The following is a 21,529-nucleotide window of genomic DNA, read 5'->3' as shown; positions in this document are numbered from 1 at the left end:
TAATAATAGAATGTTTGTGCACTCAAATATATATGACAAATATATAATTGTATCCTCAAGTCACCGAGGCCATATTAAGATTCAGATTCTAAATTTCTATCAAATAGCCTTGAGATCGTTTTAAAGTAAAACCCTGTAAAGTAATATCAATATTTCAATATTCTTTTCAGGCCCAAGGGATTCACTAGGCGTAGGCGGTAGGGGTTAACTTGGAACTTTGAAACCGGGAGAACCCAGCGAATGAAAAAACAGTTTATTATCAATCGCTGGGAGAACCTTATTTTGATCACCATTTCTTTGTCTTTAAATTAATTTAAACTAAAAGTTCACAAGTCAGTTTCGGAGTCTTTACTATAATACTGGGTCGGTGTGGTGATTGGGAGGGATAAGTAGGGCAAAGCCTCTTGGTGAGGTGGTTAGGCATGGATTAGTTTGTAATTGATTAACATAGATAATAAGATAGCTATTAAGATTTTTTGCTTAAATCGCTATGGATTTATAATGGTCCAAAATAAACTTTTTTTTAGCCGCTCACTGTCAGTATACTGCATGGTTGTATCGCTGTATCTGTATCACTGTTGTTTGCCAACTACGTAGTGTTGAAAAAAAAACCAACTACCGATCTTTATGTAATATGTAATTTATATGTACAAAATATAACTGTATATTATATAAACGTAACATAATAACGCTATTATATTACACGGCAATCCGAGCCAATTTTAATCTCCCGAAAAAACAACATGCTGTATGTTCACCTTGTTCGGTGCACGCACACATCGACGCTCTCGCTAGGGCTGCCAAAACCTTAGAAAAAAAACTGTTTTGCATCATTTATTCCGTTCGAATTATGCGTATTGTTTCTAAAGATATTTGTAAAGCTCGTTTGCATATTTAAAAGGCATAAACGTTTCTTATTTTGACTTTTTTACATAGGTTTTGAAGGTTTTTTTTAGTGTACTACAAAGGTCGAATCAAACACGTGTAAGACTATTGTTTACACAAACACACACAATTGTATATCTTTAAGTGAATGTGTAAAGGGCAAGCGCATGATGAGTTAACAAAACACTTGACGACAACAAGCGTTCATAGGCTATGGTTATCGCTTACCATCACATGAACCGTTGTTTCAAAGAAGTTTAATAAATTTGTTTATCCTTTGATTATTCCTCAATTATGTATATTTTGATGAAAATGATAATACGTAGGTACATTTTCACAATAGATTTTATATTATAAATTAAATATGCTTTCGATTAGATTTTTAAAATATAATTGTGCGTAATAGACATTTCTTGGTTTCGAAGTAAAAACAGGACATAACGAAATTTCACTAGCTAATTCCATTATTTACCTTTTTTGTTCGTAAATTGTTATCAATAATATTTTCGGAAACATACTAAAAAAACAAAATATTTCTCCTGAATCATGGTGTTTTATTATAGGACTATTAAATTTATTACACAATTAAAAACATATCACATACACATTTTTTTACACACAAGTAAATTATTCAATACTTAACTATGAATTACATGTAATAATAATTTCTTAATAATAATTAATAACATATAATAAAAATATCCTTGCGTGTGGCACCCCTGGCCGCACCCACACAGACGCAGTGTTTATATGTTAAGTTTAATTGTAAACAGAAATCGGGGGTGCTCGCGGTCAGCGCCGGCAAGGGTTCCGTCGATATTTATCTTTTGTTCACTTATTGGGTTCCGTAGTCGATATTTTCATATTAGGGTTCTTTTATTCTTGTTTACGTGGTTCCGTATTGTCAATTTGAAAATGAATTGATTATTGAATGATTGTGTGAATTCAAAAAACCGGCCAAGTGCGAGTCAAACTCGCGCACCGAGGGTTCCGTAGGTATATATTATTATATGATGTAACTAAAAATTTACGGTTTTCGCAATTTTTCCTTTGTCTGTGTTATAAGACGTTGCTTCGTACCAAATTTCAAGATTCTGAGTTCACGGGAAGTACCCTGTAGGTTTTGATTCCCTTGCGAGTGGAAATTTGCGGCATAAACGGCTGTATCTTTTAATTGCGTTGGATTAGAAGTTTGATTTTTTCACAGCTTTAAGAGACAGTAGACCTGAGTATTTGATATAAATTCCAGCTTGATACCTCCACGCGTTCCTGAGAAAAAGGGTCTTCACAGACAGACAGACGGACGGACGGACAACAAAGTGATCCTATAAGGGTTCCGTTTTTCCTTTCGAGGTACGGAACCCTAATAATGTCCCTTATTTAACCTAAATGTTGTACATACGGCAAGAAAAGCGGAGGGAATATTTTCAAGCGAATGTTTTTTTTAAAATCCTTTTAAGTGCTTTTATTTAACACGTTATAACAAAAGAAAAAGTAAATAATAACTAAATTAACATTGAATAACACCAAGGACTTACAAATAAAATAATGTTAAAACTAAATTAAAACTAATAATTTTAAACTAAAAAGATGTATCTTTACTGGCATTATCAATTTAAATTTAATTAAATTATGCAACTCATTTTATATGCCGATAAAATTTATTTCTAACCTAACTTTATTCGTAAGTACCGACCCACTTTAGTACTTGTGTACGCGTATGTACTGTACAAACGGAATGACGGAGCGGCCGTAAGTGCTCGGTACAGTCGCGCACATATATGTATATGGATTACGAAGGTAATATTTCGATCGATTTTGTATTAATAGACAGACTCGCGCCTGACCGCACCTGCATCTATTTAAAATTGATTATTCGGTATCTATATCTGTACCCCTAGTGTAAATTTATTCGATAGTGAAACGTGACGTACGCGTTTGCGTTAAGTCTCATTTTGTATTGAGTCCAAAACGTTCCGCTTGGCGCGCGGTGTCTAAATCTCATACTAAATGAGGCTTAACGCAAACGCGTATGTCACGTTTCGAAATCGAATAAATGTACACTAGGGGCTCTGTACGATTACCTACCTGTATATTGTTGTGTGTGGAATGAAATAAAGCTTTTTTATTTTATTTATTTATTTATTATATTATATCTGTACGGCTACCACTAGTTTGACTGACATACTCGCTAGCGTGTGCGTAACTTACTTTCTATGCATCTCGCTTGTACTCGCATATTATCGCGAGCGAATATGTAAGTTGACATTGCTGGCAGTCGTGATAGGGCTAAAGGAATCTGCTTGAAAAATGTGTTTTTATAGAAAAACGCTTTAAAGAAATTGTACTTGACTATTAATTATGACACTTAAAAATGTTAATGATCAATTGATCATTAACTGGTGACCGCATTATCAGTATTGCGATACAACGAGGAAATGCCGCCAGCATCCTTGGTACAATGCCTCAAGGGCCTATTTTAGATATAAGCTAGTTATAGTAATCATCTGTATATATCCATTAAGGTCCGACCGAGATCTCGGTCTCGGTCTCGGTCTCGGCATTCTCGGCCAAAAATCGAGCCGAGATCTCGGTCTCGGCTCTCGGCCAAAATGGGCCGAGATTCTTGCCGAGACCGAGAATAGGCAATGAGTTATCATTGCTAAATTTGAATTTTCAGCGCACGAGAGCCGGGGTCTAAGCCACTAGTTGGTTGCATCGCCCGGTTGGTGTGACGTTTTTCGTAGCCACATTTTAAGGCAATTACTTATCAAATACTAAGTGTTGGGATCGATAGGCGCGGTTGCAAGTAATCACTTGTTCATTTGGTTTTTTTCGTTTTGTGGTTGTTCTTATTGATGAATAAATGAGTGTATATTGTTATCGGGATGTAACTTAGATTAACTTGTTGTGAGTGGAAGATGACACTGAATATTTTTAATACTAAATATATTTGTGTCAATGGAAAAAAGCAAAGCAGTAGATAAGTACAAAACGACACGTGTGGCGGATATTTTGGGTTACAATATAGAACTCTTTATTTTGATTATTGTTATATTACCTCTTTTTGTGCACATCCGTACTGAAAAAAACCGACCAAGTGCGTGTCGGACCACGCATAATGGAAGGTTCCGTACCTTCATACAATACAAAAAAGCCGTACAAGCAAAAGAGCGTATGTTAGTGGCACTTTCGTTGTTTTAATAAGAGATCAGTTTTTTTATAACTCTTAAATGGCTTAACCGACCATATTCAAAATAATTTTCCTGAAACATTATTTGCTTATTAAGCTTTATTATTTAGAATTTTTTTAATGGTTTTGCTCTCCAGGTTCAAATGTTAGAGGGGATCACACAATTTTTTTTTGAAGCGATTATTGTCAAAAGTATTTACTTAATCAAAAAAAGTTTTTAGCAACCTTTTTGTATTTTTAAAGACCTATCTAATGATGAGCCACATGATTTTTTTAAAACTTTTTGTTACATTTATACGGAGTATATACTGTCGCTAGATCATAGATGTTGCTTAAATCATCTGTAAAGATGTACAAGGCCTGAATGTGTATATTTGAAAATATATTTTACAATTTTTGTTTTCAAAACTAACAAGCGACTTACATAATACATCTACACCTACGTTCCAACTTTGGTTATAAAATATACCGTATAGTTTTTGAGTAAAATGGCTGTGACACACGCACAGACCAACAGACATAAGGACATGACGTAACTACAAGGGTTCCATTCTTGCCATTATGGTTATGGAACCCTAAAATACTATTTAATAGCGCTACGAATTGATTATGATAACTTTTTTCTGATAAATCGTCGAATTTTGACTTTAAAAACATTTTTAGTGCAAAATTCGTATTTTTTTTTCTATTTTATAAATTCTCGGTCTCGGTCTCGGTCTCGGCCGAGAATCCCATTGAATCTCGGTCTCGGTCTCGGTCTCGGCCGAGACAAAAAAAGCGTTCTCGGTCGGACCTTAATATCCATTATGTATATTGTTATTGTAAATAAATATTCAGTCCTATTGATCATATATGCTATATATTTGTTACATATTTGCTGTGATTTATTATGCGTAAGTGTATTTTAAAAACCCCATCATGATTGTTTGCCTTTTACTAATGCAAAAAAAGAAGTGATGTATTTAAAAACAATATCGTTTTAAGTACCTACCTACCCTATCCTGCCTACGAAGCTGATAGTCCCGGGTTCAAATCCTGGTAAGGGCATTTGTTCGTGTGATGAGCATGGATATTTGTTCCTGAGTCGTGGGTGTTTTCTATGTATTTAAGTATTTATTAATATTTATATATTATATTATATATATCGTTCTCTAAGTACCCTCAACACAAGCCTTATTGAGCTTACTGTGGGACTTAGTAAAAATGTCCTATAATATTTATTTTATTTATTTAAGTATAAGTTAAAAAAAAAGCGGCCAAGTGCGAGTCGGACTCGCCCATGAAGGGTTCCGTACCATTTATGACGTATTAAAAAAAACTACTTACTAGATCTGGTTCAAACCAATTTTCGGTGAAAGTTTGCATGGTAATGTATATCATATATTTTTTTTAGATTTTTGATTCTGTTATTTTAGAAGTTACAGGGGGGGGGGGGGGGACACACAATTTTTCACTTTGGAAGTGTCTATCGCGCAAACTATTCAGTTTAGAAAAAAATGATATTAGAAACCTTTTAAAAAAAAATTATATAATTTTTATGACGTATTAAAAAAAAACTACTTACTAGATCTCGTTCAAACCAATTTTCGGTGGAAGTTTGCATGGTAATGTATATCATATATTTTTTTTTGATTTTTCATTCTGTTAGTTTAGAAGTTACGGGGGGGGGGGGTAAGATTTTTTGAGTTTCAGTTCTAAGTATGGGGAAACCCCAAAATTTTTTTTTTACTATTTTTGTGTAAACATCATAATGCGGTTCATAGAATACATCTACTTACCAAGTTTGAACAGTATAGCTTTTATAGTTTCGGAAAAAAGTGGCTGTGACAGAATCGGACAGACAGACGGACATGACGAATCTATAAGGGTTCCGTTTTTTGCCATTTGGCTACGGAACCCTAAAAAATGTATACTTACATTTACAAATAAAAGCTGTATTCCTTAGAACGAAATGAGAGCGGAGCACAAATTTTGTTAATTGCCAAATTGAATAGACCGTTATATTGCTTTTCACCGCACCAACTGGTAAAGGCCCTCTTGATTATACAAAAACTAGTGACAAAGTTGCATTTTATCCACATGTGGCGCAAAGTAATCACATGCAAATTTTGAGTTGTTTCCTTATGTTAGCTGGTAGAATTGACTTTTAAATGATGATTTTGAATGATTAATTATTACGTGCATTTGTTTTTTTTTGTTTATTTTTTTTTTGTATTTCATGGTAAGTATTTTCCTCGCGCTGGTGTGGTGAAACCACAACTTTGCCCCTCTATAAAACATATAACTATTTGTTAAGTCTTATGTCCTATGAAGATTTTTTACGATAACCACGTCTTTTTTCTTTTTTTTTCTTTTGTGTATGCTTCAGCTTAACTAGAAAACTAAGTGCTAATTCGGAAATAAAGTTTTTGCGTTAAATTAACAATTTTTATGAACTTTTCAACCGGGTACTTATTACGGTCAGGAGAACGGACGTAATGGTCATATTTATCTACGCGACCACGTGATTATGACAGTAATATATCACTTTCAATCAATAATGACACTTATTTTATCAGGCGCATAAAGCTACACATAATACGCCTTCAGGTTAAACTACATTTTCGCACAGATTGCGATATGTATTTTACCCAACGAACTAACACTAAGAAAAAACAAGATTCAAACATTACCGATTGTTAAAGTCGACATAATTATATTATAGTATTCTTTCGAAACCTGTACCCCTAGTGTAAATAAATTCGATTTCCAAACGTGACGTACGCGTTTGCGTTTAGTCTCATTTTGTACTGGATTTCGAAAGAGCGCGCCAAGCGGGACGTTTTGGAACCTCAAAATTCTATACAAAATGAGACTTAACGCAAACGCGTTCGTCACGTTATGATGTCGATCAAAGTTACACTAGGGCTACTGTACGATATGATGCTCGATTCACTTAAAATATGCCTGTATAGAAACAGTTATTTAGACTGCAGTTATATTAAGGTTACATTGAATGAAACCATAACTGTTTTTCGTTTTTATTTACCATGAAAATTTAGTGTAAGAATTATGTAATCGGAATCCAGGGGTCAATTCGATAATTGTTTAAACCACGTTTTCGTAAATTGCCGATATCGCAGCGATATGGCTTTCCTTTCCAGAATAGGAGAGCGGGTTGGTTACTTATTTGAAAGCAATTTTAGTTGCCCCCCTTCATTTAGAATGCCGGCAGGGGCGGACTTGGACCGAGGGCTTTTTATTCACTTTCGTGGAAAAAAAAATTGTTTGCATTTATGTGTGTACTTAGGTATATTTTGTTAAAGGTGTAATATTCCTATGTAAGTGTAACCTATAAATATAAATAACGAAATAATAAATAAATATTGGTCATTCTTACGCAAATTGACGCTCAAGTAAACTCAAGAAAGCTTGTGTTTTGGGTACCTATAATGAAACCACCATGTAAACGGATATCAAAAGTAATGTATTAAGCCAATGCATATTCGAAATACAAACAGCCACACGGTTCAAAAATAATCTATTAAAGAGTTTTTATGTTTATAGTTATAGGTGGCGCTGCTATCTATTAATAGGAAATCAATAGAAAACATAACTATAATTTAATATATAAATACTTAAATACATACAAAATATCGATGACATACAAAATGAGACTTCACGCAAATGCGCACGTCACGCCACGGTACAGATGAGATTACCACGTAATTTTTATTTATTTATGTGATTTCATGGCTTCTCTATCATATTTTAACACGATAGAGAAGTCTGATTTGCTTTTAATTATAAAGTTAAAGATGCTGGTTTGTTTAAAATCTCTTATCACGTCGTGCATTTAATTCTTGATAAATAAATAAGTTTCTGTTGAAATAATTTAATTTCATTATTTAATAAGTTCACCATTCAGCGAGGTATACGGCCAGCCTTCTCGGCTCTACCTGGGCCATTTTTTCCCCTTCTGTTTTTGTAGTTAGTAAATGTTATTGTTTGTTTATTTTCCCGTATTAATGAACCCACCTTCAAGTAGTATAAATGTTTATTTTATGCCTGAGACCTAACTCATAAATTATTATCATTACATTTATATGATTTCTAAATCTCATAAATAAGAACTATAAAACGAGTTTACTTTTATATTACCAACATATGACGTAACTATTAATCGACGTGATTACCTAATTAATGGCAGTTATAGGCAAATCCGGATGCCACGTATCGATCGGAGTCCGGCCCTGGCGCCTCCCCGCCCGCCGGCAATTTCGCAGGGCTGCGCTATGGGACCAGGCACAGCAGGCCCGGTATACTGTATTTTATTTATAGGGTTCCGTGGTTTAGTTTTCTTATACGAAGGATGGTTAAATAAAAAAAAATCTAACAAAATATATTTGATTAGATTTCGCATGGCTAAGCACAGCAGGCACAGCAGTGTGGCTACCACCAGTTCGACACTGACAAAAACGCTATCGAGAACGTAACTTACTTTTTATGCATCTCGCTCGTACTCGCATATAAGTGCGAGCGAGATGTATAGAAAGTGAATTGCGTTCTCGTTAGCATATATGTCAGTTTTGACACTGTCAGTGACTCATGGTACGGGTACTGGTCTGTAGCGTATCTAATTTTAGGGTTTCGTGGTTTCGTTATTCAAACGTAAAGAAGTTTGATGCTGTAGAAAGCAAATAATTATATAAAATACTTCAGATTACACTTAATTTAAAATCCTTGACAGAATTAAAATAGTGCCATAGTATTACTAGGAAATAAATACAAATTCAAATCAACGTCAAGGAGCAAGGTTTTAACCCTACCGCATACGTAACCATATTTATATATGGCGGATATGATATTCAACTCTATTGACAGCTATTAAAGTTCAAATTTAAACAAATATTTTTAATTACTTGCAGTACCCCTTACTGCATATTTTAGGGCTCCTCCAGGCCAGTCCAAGGGACGCAGCTATGCGGTAAAGTGAGATGGCAATATCACTTGCTCCCTCTAACGCATAAATGCGTCCCTAGGACTGGCCTACGCTGGGCCATCATGTAGAGGAGCCATTAAGAAATTGCATATTACGACACTTGCCGCCCTTGGCCGCTAGAGGACGCTAGTTCGATCAGCCCTGAGCACTGGAAGCCTTGGTCACTTGTTCTTTTGTATATGACATATTTTTCAATTTATAACAGCTGTCTGACAAATTTAACTTCCAATGTACAGCTAAATTTGACCTATTTCCCGGTTTCCTATGAAGCTGAAAATTTGCATGCATATGTAAGTCGGGTGACAATGCAATGTTATGGTGTCATCGAGCTGATCTGATGATGGAGACAGAAGGTAGCCATAGGTATCTGTTATAAAACAACGCAACCTAATTGAGCTTGGCGTTGTTGGAATTGTCTCGATGAGTATTAGTTGCCTGTGGATGGAAAAGTAGTCATTTTTATACATGATTCATTCCTACGTAGAGAGCATAACATAATAATAAAAAAATGGGATAATTAGGTTTACAAAAAAACCTTTTCCAAGGCCTGTTTTGGTTACCGGTTATCAGGTACTCAATACAAATAAATAATGTTTACACTTTATACTCTCGCCAATTCTTCACCTTTCGAGTCCCAGACCGGAAGATCGATAATATTATTACCCTAAAACTTCTTTGTTCTCATTTCGCCCTCGCCTGCTGTATTGCACATGGTGTGTGTACGTCTGTGTGCTCGATCGGCACACACACACACACAACTCTAATCTGCCCGTACTGGCACAAATCTCGAATTAGTCTGTACGTACGTATACGATGCAGAAACAATTTAGTGCGGCGAAAGTCATATTCGGACTTTTGTGTGACATCATTTTGTCAAAAATGCAGTTAAGGTGGATTGGGGTGATTTCGACAGCGGGTCAATTTTGAAAACAGCAAATATATCTACTACACTAGAAACATTTTCAACTTTAGTAATAGTAATAAGATGACTTAAGGGACAATAGCGCCAATGACTTTTGATCTGAATCCCTTAGTTTTCTAATGTTTTTTGCAGCTTATCATATTAACAGCAATCAATGGCGTTAAGAAATATAGTCTCTTTAGTTCACTTCAAATTTCATTGTCTTCGGGATATTTCGCATCAAAGTTGAACAATTTTAGGTCAAAAAACTGGTTTTCTGGCCATAATTTTTGTGTTAATTATTTTGAAATTAAAATCTCTGACCAGTTTTTAGAGACGTCAAAGACGAACCCAAATGTGAAGATTTCATACTTGTAAAATCCTTCACAGCTATCGAGTAACAAAAAAGTGTGTTAATAGACAATATAAAAAAAAAAGGTGTTCATTTCTCTCAAAATCCGGCAGACCAGAATGGAGATAAACGATTGAAGAACCGATAGCCGTTTGTCTTATAATTTTAGTTTATAGGTGTTTAATTTGTTTATAGGGTAGGGGACTCAAAACTTGTCAAAAATCGATGAAAACCGCGGGGAGCCCCTTAAATCGACCGTTATATGAACCGTGATTACCTTTTATATTTCTCGAATGAGGGTAGACCGAGCGCGGTCTACACAACTTTGACACCCACCCGCTATCTCCAGTTACCCGTGAACAAGATGCATGTAACTGCGTCGAAATATCGGGAACTCAAAAACAATATAAAAGGCCCATATCCCGGTCGATTTAAGTCTAGTGAAACTAACCGTGAATCATTCAAAACTGTTATAGTAACAAGATGCTGGTAATTCTTGCTATAGTGCTCCTGGCTTTATAGATATAGTCTGTCAAGCAATTTCTGTCAGTAGAAAAAGCGGCAAATTTAAAAAATGAGCCCGCGATGGGTTACCGTCCCATAATTTGAATTTCGCACCTTTTTCTACTGACAACGTTGTTTGATAGACTATGTTTGCCATTTTCAAAATTACCCCCTTTTCAAAGGGCAAACGGACTTATAGCAGAAAAAAACTAGAAATATAAAAAGGGACAAAACCTTAAATTAATAAAATGTCTTCACCCTTATTACCTAGGCAATACAGTCCACCGCTGGGTAAGATCTGCGAATGGTTTGCCGCGCTCGCAGAGATGCGCGAACTCTACTCTGCAGTAATTAATTTACTTATTTGGACTTTATTGCCTAGGTAATAAGGGTGATGACATTGTGACTAAATTACAAATATCTCAGTTCTGCAATGGTGCCCACAGAACGAAATGAAGTACATATAAGTACCTATTTATTATAACGAGCCCATTGTGTCCCACTGCTGGGCAAAGGCCTCCCCCCTCTATCTACCTATTACCTATTATCTACCTAGTACCTATTTAATGATGTTTTTTGTCCAGGCTCCCTTGTATGAGAGCTGTTTTTCGCATCGAAATTTTAACAATAATCAAACAATCGAAAAAAGTCAAACGTCCTCTACGTATGCTATAATTAATATACATCAAATTATATACAAATATTTTCCATCATGTCAATGTCCAGAGAGGAAAATGGGGACTACGTTTGTATGGAGAAACGGGCTTCCCCTTTCCTCTTAATAATGCGACTTAGAAGAAAAACATGCTTAATTTTACTTTACGGGGGCTGTAGTGAATTATAGTATTTAACTTACACCGGTAAACCTTACAAAACGCAAGTCCTATAGCGGTATTTATAAACGCCTGTCAAATGTAACCAATCATAGATTTTGATCACATTTCTTTCAAAACCCTAAACATCTCAGAAGAACTTATCAATCCATTTCTTCCTTCCAGGACGAGGTGCTAGCCATAAACGACAAGGTGGTCCTGAAGGCCGAGGACCTGCTATCCTGGGTGTGCAGCGGCGACGACTGGCGCTGGGGGCTGCGCGCGGTGTGGCGCGGGGACTGCGCGCCGCCGGCGCACCCGCGCCGCTCGCAGCCCCTCCACCACACCCGGCTGGACTTTAGCGATGTCGAGAAGGAGAAAAACGCCATAAGTAAGTATATATCACCTGCGATGACCTACTGTCCTGGGTGCGTGACGATGACTGGCGCTGGGGGCTGCGCGCCGTGTGGCGCGTGGACACACCCGGCAAGACTTTAGCGATGTCGAGAAGGAGAAAAACGCCATAAGTAAGCACAAATGTAACTTAGAAAAATACAGGAAATCTACTCTAGATACCATCAGGCGTGATCGTGGTCAAACGCCTGCCTATCCTCCATAAAAAAAAAGATAATCTGAACAGAATAAGTTCAGAAAATTGCCTGTATGAAGAAAGTATTGAGGACAGTATCAATTTACAAGAATACTATTTGGTCTAAATAATGCGCCATGCGTTAGTAGATTCGGTTGCCGCTGTTTCCTTGAATCTTGTTGAATATGTCTGTAACCTCGACCATAGAGCTGCCGCTTGCCTTAAGCCTTGAAAGTACTGGCTACTTGCGGCAATCGGATCAATTTTTTGTACATCTATTTCTTGCAGCTTGTCTGATTAAATTTAGCTCTAACGCCCAATTTTTTTCCAGACGACGACGCCGACAGCCCCGGCGTGGTGGTATTCTCTTACCCTCGCTACTGCCGCTACCGAGCGCTCCTGTCCCGGCTGGAAGGCATCCAAGGGGACTGGCTGCGGGACAGTCTGGTCTGCGCGCTAGGCGGCTATGCAGCTCCTACCAAGAACACCAGGATACTATACTGCAAGGTCAGTTAGTGAGGTCCAGGTCTAGCGCACTCCTGTCCCGGGTCGAAGGGATCCAGGGCAACTGGGTGAGGGACAGTCTGGTGTGCGCGCTAGGCGGCTACGCGGCTCCTAATAAGAACACCAGGATACTGTACTGAAACGTGGGTTCAGGGAGGCAGCTTTAGCAGAGAGGCCCCATAGGAGAGGACTCACAGGCCTTTCACTCATTAGTGAAAAGCGTATCCCAACTAATGCCAAACTTATTGGCTGTTAAAATCTATAACGACTTTTATCTTAGGATGTGCGACTAAAGGCTTAATGAGATCCCTTACTTATCGAAATTATTGGAGTGTTCCATTAACTCTGGGACCTGCACCTCATTTATTTACAAGTCCACCTGCACAAAAATTACCTTATCTTAATCATGCAGGTACCAAAAAATACTGTTGAAGTATGGATTTTGGTCCTTCCTGAAAGAAGACGTACCTTGCGGCTCAAAAACCTCAGGTGCTGGTTCAGTATGAACACCAGATCACTTTTTCGAGCTGCAGCATTAAACATAAAAATAGCCCTAATGATAGCCAACCTCCGGCAGGAGACGGCACCATAAGAAGAACAAGTTTTGAATGATAGAGTCCGTCTGCGTCTAAGTGTGAAATGAAAAATGGTGGACCACACGCCATCGCGCAACCTTCTGCGGAGTTAGCTTGGTCATACTCTAGTTCCTTTCCTTTATTAGATGCAGATTCCTATGATCTGACACATGGGCCGGAAGACTTTTGAGAAGAAGAACCAAGGGTAGTAGAAATCACCAGTTATAAGAAGTTATCGTTATAGTTTTCAGTTAACTCTGTGATTTTTGGTCGCTTGAAGAGAGCGAGCCGCTGTTTACCGTCCCCTGATCTAACATATCAATATCTTTTATCTAATATATCAACTTCTTTCCAGGATACATTCGAGTACCCGGAGCTGGAGGGTCACGAGTTCGTCTGCAACCAGCTCGCGCCGAAGCTGAAGGGGCGGCCGCGGGGCCGGCGTCGGAAACGAGCCTCCAACCACTCGCCGTCTCTCTCCGACAGATCCAGCGACAGCGACTCGCAGAAACGCGTCGAGCAACGTGTTGAGGTGAGTTCACACATACACCTCATGAGGCGTTTACGAAGAGTGAGGGGTCTACAGCCACCCGTCGTTCCTCTCCGACAGTGACGGTGAGTCAGTGATACCTTATTATGAGGCGTTGAGGGAGAGTGATTAGTCTGTATCTAGCTTCTGCCGAAATTCAAGGGTTAAGCAACGTACTGTGGTGAGTCATCTACTAGAGAAAATGACATTGCAACGATTGCTATGTACTTGGAACTTTTACGTTACTGAACATTTTGTATTCTATAGCACCACAAGACACGTTCCATAGCAATTCCAATAGATACAATACATTCGTATGCGTTTAATTTTATTAATATATAACTTGTATAATTAAAGGCTATCGTCGTAACCCTCAAACACAGGCTTTGTCAAGCGGATTCGCGAACCAGAAGTTCCTCAGTGATTGTAAAGGGTTCGTGTCGAGACATGAATATGACAGGAACCGGCTGACTGGCTCATTTTTGCATTGAAATTGATTGTTGCATTAAAAAAAGGACAGAGATTCGCTGTCGTCTGTAAAATCATTTAAAATTCGTGGGCTCATTTGCGAAACCCTGCTCTAACACCAAGTGATAAAACCAATGTATGTTTCAGCTCCCTCGCCGCCTGTCGCTCCGCAACGGCGCGCCGAAATACAGCGACGACGATGACAAGGAGACCAGCGCGGAGGACAGAACCTTCATCAACCAGCTCAAGCACTTCTATAAGCAGAGGGGGGAGGCCTTCAAGCCTGCACACTCGCTTAAAGACAGTAAGTATTCAGTATTGACAATTAAAAGTGGCCGCCGTTTTAAATTACTTACTTACTGTACCGATTGAGTTGCGACCGTGTGTAAGTATAGTGAATAGGAGGACAAGGAGGCCAGCGCCGAGGCCTGAATCTTCATCAACCAGCTCAAGCACTTCTATAAGCAGAGGGGGGAGGCCTTCAAGCCTGCACACTCGCTTAAAGAAACGTATGACACGTTGAATTTTTTAGATTATTGTATATATTTGGAGCGAAAAACAGATTACATACAATTTTAAATGCTCCTAACACTTATAATAATTAAAAATTCGATTAAAATTAAACGTAGCTGTGGTTGATATACAACAAATTGTGTCAAAATATTTTCAATAATGTTAATATCGAGAGAGGAAAATGAGGTCTACGTTTTGAATGAAAAGGTGATTTCGCGCCGGTCCTCCATTTTCGTCTTTACAATCTACTATTGTGTTTCAGTGTCGCTAAGGGCGCTGTACACCTCTGTGACGAACGCGGGGGGCTACGAATCTGCCTGCAGGCACAAGCTGTGGCGACAGATACACCCGCCGCAGCCCAACACGGCGCGGCGGCATTACGAGAGGTACACTTGTTTACAACACTCATTCATTCTCAAATCTCGTATTGCTTATTAAAGAGAGCGAGATAGAGATAGTTTATTATTCAAGTAGGCATATTACAATGCGCTTATGAACGTCAAATAAAGCTACACCGGCTCTAACCATACACCTCTGACCCGAGAAGATTTAAATCCCCCCTCAATTAGAGGAGGGTATCCCAATATGGACCGGCAAGACACTCGGCGGGACACATCTTTTCACATCATCTTTTATTACAGAGTCGAGGACTACTTGACAGACAAACATGCATGGTCCAAACCAGAAACTGAAAAACAAGTAGCAATTACAATCATTGTATTATGTGTAGAGTTATAGGTGACACAGCTCAGGTAATCAAATCAAATATTTTATGTATGTATAGCAATCAGTCAGATTTATATAATGTATATTCTCATTTCTTTATTGATTTTATTTTCTTTTCTTTTTGTAAGAATTCGATATGTTTTCTGAAAGAGTAACGTATTTTGTATGATTTGATGTACATATATATATTTTTAATCAAATTTCTATAAAGAAAAGTAATTGCATGGTTTCTATAGTAATCTAAATTGTATTTTTTCTTATTTCATGCATGTTAATTATAAGATGTAATGTTTTGAAAAGATATGTCCCGCCGAGTTGGTCCATATTGGGATACCCTCCTCCAATTGAGGGGAGATTTAAATCTTCCCGGGTCAGAGGTGTAGGGTTAGAGCCGGTGTAGCTTAATTTGATGTTCATAAGCGCGTTGTAATATGCCTACTTGAATAATAAACTATCTTTATCTTATCTTTAAAACCAAAGCACAGAAAGCTTTAAAAGTCATCTTATCCTATAGTCTGTACTTTTAGGTATTTAATTAAACGTAAACAAAATCTACCCTCAAATGACTCCTTAAGCCAGTTGAGGGGATGAGAACATTGCACGATCAAATAATGTAGGTTAAAGTCAGATCGTTCAGTGACAGATCCAGGCGGTTGTACCAATAGATGTTATAACTACCCGAAAATGTACAAATTGTTTGTTTACTTTTATTAAAATACCTAAAGATACTCATCATTGCACACATCATCTGAACTGTTGTAGATGCTTGTTGCGGCGCTTGTGGGTTTATGGGGCTGGGCATCGCCGTTGGTAGCTATAAAGCACACAAAACGTGAATCGGCAGGAGGTGGTAGAGCACGACGAAGACTTTTCTGCTTAAGGTTCTCCGGCCAGTCATCGTCGTGGTTTGATATTCCGACTTCCTTCCAGGTTCCTGCTACCCCTAGAAAAGCACGAAGTCTCCAGCGGAGTCCGAACGCTACCCAGACTGAACGGCGCCGTGGAGCCGCCCACCGTCACCATCGAGCTGCCCGACAGCCCCGCGCCCGCCGAGCCCAAGGACTTCAGCGTCACGTCCAAACCCGCTGAGGAGCTCAACAGAGAATTCTTGGACTCCCTACCGCCGAAGGAGGAAAATAAAGTAAGTTTTTTGACATCTTAAGTCTGTACTAGAGCAGGTGATTTGTTCCCATTTGTCCCCGCTATACGTGACCGCCGTACATCAGGCGGGGACAGATGGGGATGATTCATATCAATGCGCCTATTCCCATCTGTGCCCGGCGGGTACAAATGGGAATACATCAATAAGGTGAGTTTTGAAGTACCAGGAGTATATAAGACAGTAAGCGTCACAATAGCTAGATGCTACATGGAACCTTAGACCCACCGTCACCATAGAGCTGGCCGACAGCAGGGAATCTAACCCTGTACCCAAAGAAGTGGCCAAGGACTTCAGCATCACGTCCAAACCGGCTGAGGAGCTCAACAGAAAATTCTTGGACTCCTTACCGCCGAAGGAGGAAAATAAAGTAAGCTTTTTAACATCTCTCAAGTACAGTCTCATAGAAGGAGAGCAAGTGGTTTGTTCCCATTTGTCCCCGCTATACGTGACCGCCGTACATCAGGCGGGGACAGACGGGGATGATTCATATCAATGCGCCTATTCCCATCTGTTTCCGGCGGGTACAAATGGGAATACATCAAAAAGGTGAGTTTTGAAGTACCAGGAGTATATAAGACAGTAAGCGTCACAATAGCTAGATGCTACATGGAACCTCAACTGGTTTAAGGAGCCATTTTATTTAAATACCTAACGACACAGAGTATAGTAATGGCCTATGAAGCAGATGGTCCTGGGTTCGAATCCCGGTAGAGTTAGACCAAGCTAAGTTGGCAGCGATTTTGATAGCACAGACTGTAAAAGTGTTATTTTAAAGGTCAAACTTCTATGAAATTATGACGTCTAAGGCCATTTATTTGTGGTCCTGAGTCTTGGGTGTTTTCTATGTATATAAGTATGTATTTATCTATATACGTATGTATATCGTCGCCTAGTACCCATAGTACAGTCAGCGTCAAATACTTTGTAGCAACCAAAGTAGCCAAATAGTTCGGTACACTCTATATTTAGTATGGTGTACCGAACTATTTGGCGACTTTGACTGCTACGAATTATTTGATGCTGACTGTACAAGCTTTGCTTAGTTTGTTGGGGCAGGTCGATCTGTGTAAGATTATTCCTAAATATTTATTTGTGTTGCAGATGAAGATAAGCGTGAAACCGGTGGAGAAGCTTCTAGAAGAGCCCAAGAAGGAAAAACAGGAACCACAAGACTCGTTCTACTCCGAACTCAAGGCTAAACTAAATCTAGGTTGGTTTATTTTACCACTAGCAACCCTTCCTTTAAACCTTCCTCAAGAATCACTCTATTTATAGGTGAAAACAGCATGAAAATCCGTTCAGTAGTTTCTGAGTTTATCGCGAACGTACAAACAGACGCGGCGGGGGACTTTGTTTGATAAAGGATTAGAATTTTTCAGGTATGCCAGCCTCGTGTTTATTGTAGGTCCTCGTTTCGCTCTTTAACTTGCACTCGGCAGGCTGTTTCGTTTCCTGTCTCGTATTTCGAACTAGCTTCTACACGCGAGTTTGTCTGATGATGATCGATGAAAAAAATCTGGCTTCAAAACTATCTCCATACAAGATGTTATCTAAACCGGATTATGCGTGAAGATATAATAACAGACAACAGATACAGACAGTTATTTCAGCGTTTATAATATCCACAATGACGCGTAGATTTGTCAAATATAACCTTTAATAACATGACAATATCAGTCAACGCCCGCGTCTTCATGGATGACACGATCTATATGAATGAATGAATTAATTCCTTATAGTTATTTACAGTAGGTATGACGCTACTTTACCGCACTAGTGCGATAATTAGCACATTACGTAACTATGTCGAACATTTAAAGGGCCATATGTACTGTAAAACGTACAACACGAGTACATGTGCGAATAGGTAATTCGCAACTCGTGCCGATTTAAAACACTCCCTTCGGTCGTGTTAGTTATCGCCACTCTCTATTTTTCGCACTTGTATCGTAAACATGGTGCTCGAATACCTTATTTAAATGTCAAGTTTAAAAAAAAAAAGGTGACAATTTAGATCATTATTTTATTAAATTGTTTGAGTAAAGCACTATACAATTCTTGGCCGAAACAGGGATTGCAGGACTCGCTTTATCCGGTCCTACCGCAATCTCGTCCTGCAATCCCTTACTTCACGGCCTCTGCAGTAACGTACTATTAACAGTATTTTTATATTTTGATTTTGTCACAGGCAACGCGGATACAAAGTTCCTGACCGAAATCGCGACGGCGCAACAAGAGTTGGTTTCCAGCAGCGCCCTCAGTTCCCTCTCAAGTCTCGTGAACGGCCACACATTGCCCAAGGATCAGGTGAGAATTCTCTTCAAATTATATTATTTTGTTTAAGGGGTTTTGGCCAGGATGGGACACTCTGACAACACCGATTGTCGAATGTGTGGTGAAGAGGAAGAGACAGTAACACACCTAATGTATGAATGTCACGCCCTCGCCAGACAAAGAATGAAGAACTTTGGAGCAGGCTATCTGGAACCAAAGGAATTCAAAAGGCTACCCATAAGCTCCATCATCCGACACATGGAAATGGTTAAAAAGGCTCTTGAGTAGCTAATGGGTCTTTCCTTAGGGGGCAACTACACAAAAGATCCCTATGGGTCGAAGTGTATCCGCAAGGGCCCCCGGAAATTAGAAGATAAGATAAGATAAGATAAGATATTATTTTGTACATTTTGTGTCCCGTTGTGAACGTTGCAAGGGTCGGAACCGTTTATTTTGGTTTTACACCGTACTCTCGCGCGCGAACGTTTCAAGAATTTTTCATCACACTTGCTCGAAAACGATTTAATTTCATTCAGATGTCCTGAAGGACAAAGGCCTATATTGTTCCCGTGAGAGTTATAGATTGTGAAAAAAAAAGTATACTTGTTTTTAAATTACATCACTAATTCATACAAAACAAAGTAGCGTAAATAAATTTTACTTTAAAATTCTGCCGTTAATAATTTAATATGGTTGTTTATGCTTAAAAATATTTAATTCGATTAATTTAATTGCCGTTTAAAATATTTTTACATAATTTTCAATCGTGGCTGAATGCCGAATAGGTCTGTGCCTTCGATGCCTAACCGGTCAACAAATGCAATATGGCGGACGAATGTTTGATACCTCACCGTATTTAAGAATAATTCCGCTTAAAATTTAGTTTTTTCTTCGCAAATGTGATGAAAAACATTGTTTGTAACTCCGCGGGGTAAGTATATTGCAAACTCGGCTATTTGATTCCACCCACGCTTCCAAAATGTCACTTACCGCCCTCGTTGCACAATGTACTACATATTATCGTAACCTAAATAAACCGGTTTATTCGAGGAGCGACGAGATGGCCGGCCGGCCTGGTGCTGTCCTGCGTAGACAAAGACACCGACAGGAATAAACCGGTTTTTATTGTTGTAAACCGGTTAATATGACAAGAACTTTATAGTAATGTTCTAGAAACCGGTTTTAAAATAACGGTTTTACCAACGAAACCAAAATTAAAACGTTTTGCGCCAAGTACATGATAACGGTTTGGAATTATAATCGGTTTCCGAGCCTTGGGGCGTAGACGTGCACATGCGCTTTGTATTATACAGATTCTTATAAGGGACGGCACACCGCTTGCATGACGTGTGCGTGTACGGCACAAACATTTTAGCGCACGCGTAGTTATATAATCAAGCTTTTCAATCTCGTACCTTACTTAGGCCACTCAGTTGAGCCGCTGGTTATTTATTTGTAAGAGGATTTTACTTGCGTGGGAGATCAGCGCGATGGTTCTATAATTGCCGCATGTCTTGGTATATCTTTTTTTTGTGTAAGGGGACGAACACTAATTCATCACGTCGGTCATTTACCCATTCTCCACACCTCATTACATATTTCCTCAGCATTTCAGCAGGAACACCATCTTTGCCAGGCGCCTTTCCGCATTAAGGCACTTTGTTTTTGTTTGCATGAAAGTAAATATATCCTTATGTTGGAGCAAGTTCAAAAGTCGTATCCCAGGGCGTTATAAAAAAAGATACACACCTATTATCCGTACATTTACCCTACTCTATTTCAGCAGGGACATCTAGGGTACGACTCGCTCCGGCTACGTAGGTGGCTCTCTTAAGCAAAATTCACAATCGGTGTTATTAGAAACACAATTGATAGCGTAGCCCTTGTCGAGGCCTTCATGCGATTATTTGGGCCTAACTGCGTCACTCGCGCGCGGCGGCACCCGCTGTTAGCGGAACGCGGCGGGCGCACTCTGCTCAACTCCGTGCTCGAGGCACACCCGGAGTATGACTTGTTTGTGAGTGCAACCGGACGACTGATGACTGAGTGTAAGAGAGCGATAGAGCGAGAGATGCCTGTACGTAGTCATCTACAAATTTTCATACAACTCTTGTACTATTATAGATATCGTGGGCTAAGTAGCATGTTGTATTGCAGAGCCGGCCGCCGGGCGCGACGCCGCCGGCCGGAGCCGCGCCCGCGCGCAGCTCCCTCCGCGCCGTGCGCGTCAAGCCGGCGCGGGCCCAGCACGGCGCGCCCGCCAGCACGCGTGAGTACAGCCGTCCACTATACTACACCCGGCGCGGCGCCCCCCGCCGTGCGCGTCAAGCCGGCGCGGGCCCAGCACGGCGCGCCCGCCAGCACGCGTGAGTACAGCCGTCCACTATACTACACCCGGCGCGGCGCCCCCCGCCGTGCGCGTCAAGCCGGCGCGGGCCCAGCACGGCGCGCCCGCCAGCACGCGTGAGTACAGCCGTCCACTATACTACACCCGGCGCGGCGCCCCCCGCCGTGCGCGTCAAGCCGGCGCGGGCCCAGCACGGCGCGCCCGCCAGCACGCG

General features: G+C 39.6%; 1 protein-coding gene across 2 annotated transcripts in view; it reads left to right on the top strand.

The window, feature by feature from the left end:
• LOC133531461 (AT-rich interactive domain-containing protein 5B-like) overlaps positions 1 to 21,529 on the top strand; it is a 120,368-nt gene that overhangs the window by 83,607 nt on the left and 15,232 nt on the right. For both annotated transcript variants that reach the window (XM_061869692.1, XM_061869693.1), the window contains 9 exons: positions 11,815 to 12,019; positions 12,549 to 12,724; positions 13,652 to 13,828; positions 14,441 to 14,597; positions 15,069 to 15,192; positions 16,463 to 16,673; positions 17,796 to 17,904; positions 18,883 to 19,001; positions 21,126 to 21,237. In XM_061869692.1, coding sequence (XP_061725676.1) covers positions 11,815 to 12,019; positions 12,549 to 12,724; positions 13,652 to 13,828; positions 14,441 to 14,597; positions 15,069 to 15,192; positions 16,463 to 16,673; positions 17,796 to 17,904; positions 18,883 to 19,001; positions 21,126 to 21,237 — 1,390 coding nt within the window. The remainder of the gene's footprint in view (positions 1 to 11,814; positions 12,020 to 12,548; positions 12,725 to 13,651; positions 13,829 to 14,440; positions 14,598 to 15,068; positions 15,193 to 16,462; positions 16,674 to 17,795; positions 17,905 to 18,882; positions 19,002 to 21,125; positions 21,238 to 21,529) is intronic.

Source organism: Cydia pomonella, chromosome 25 (assembly GCF_033807575.1).
Source record: "Cydia pomonella isolate Wapato2018A chromosome 25, ilCydPomo1, whole genome shotgun sequence".
Classification (NCBI taxonomy): Eukaryota; Metazoa; Arthropoda; class Insecta; order Lepidoptera; family Tortricidae; genus Cydia; species Cydia pomonella.
Note: the sequence above shows the minus strand (reverse complement) of the source record. Positions and strands in the feature narration are given on the sequence as shown.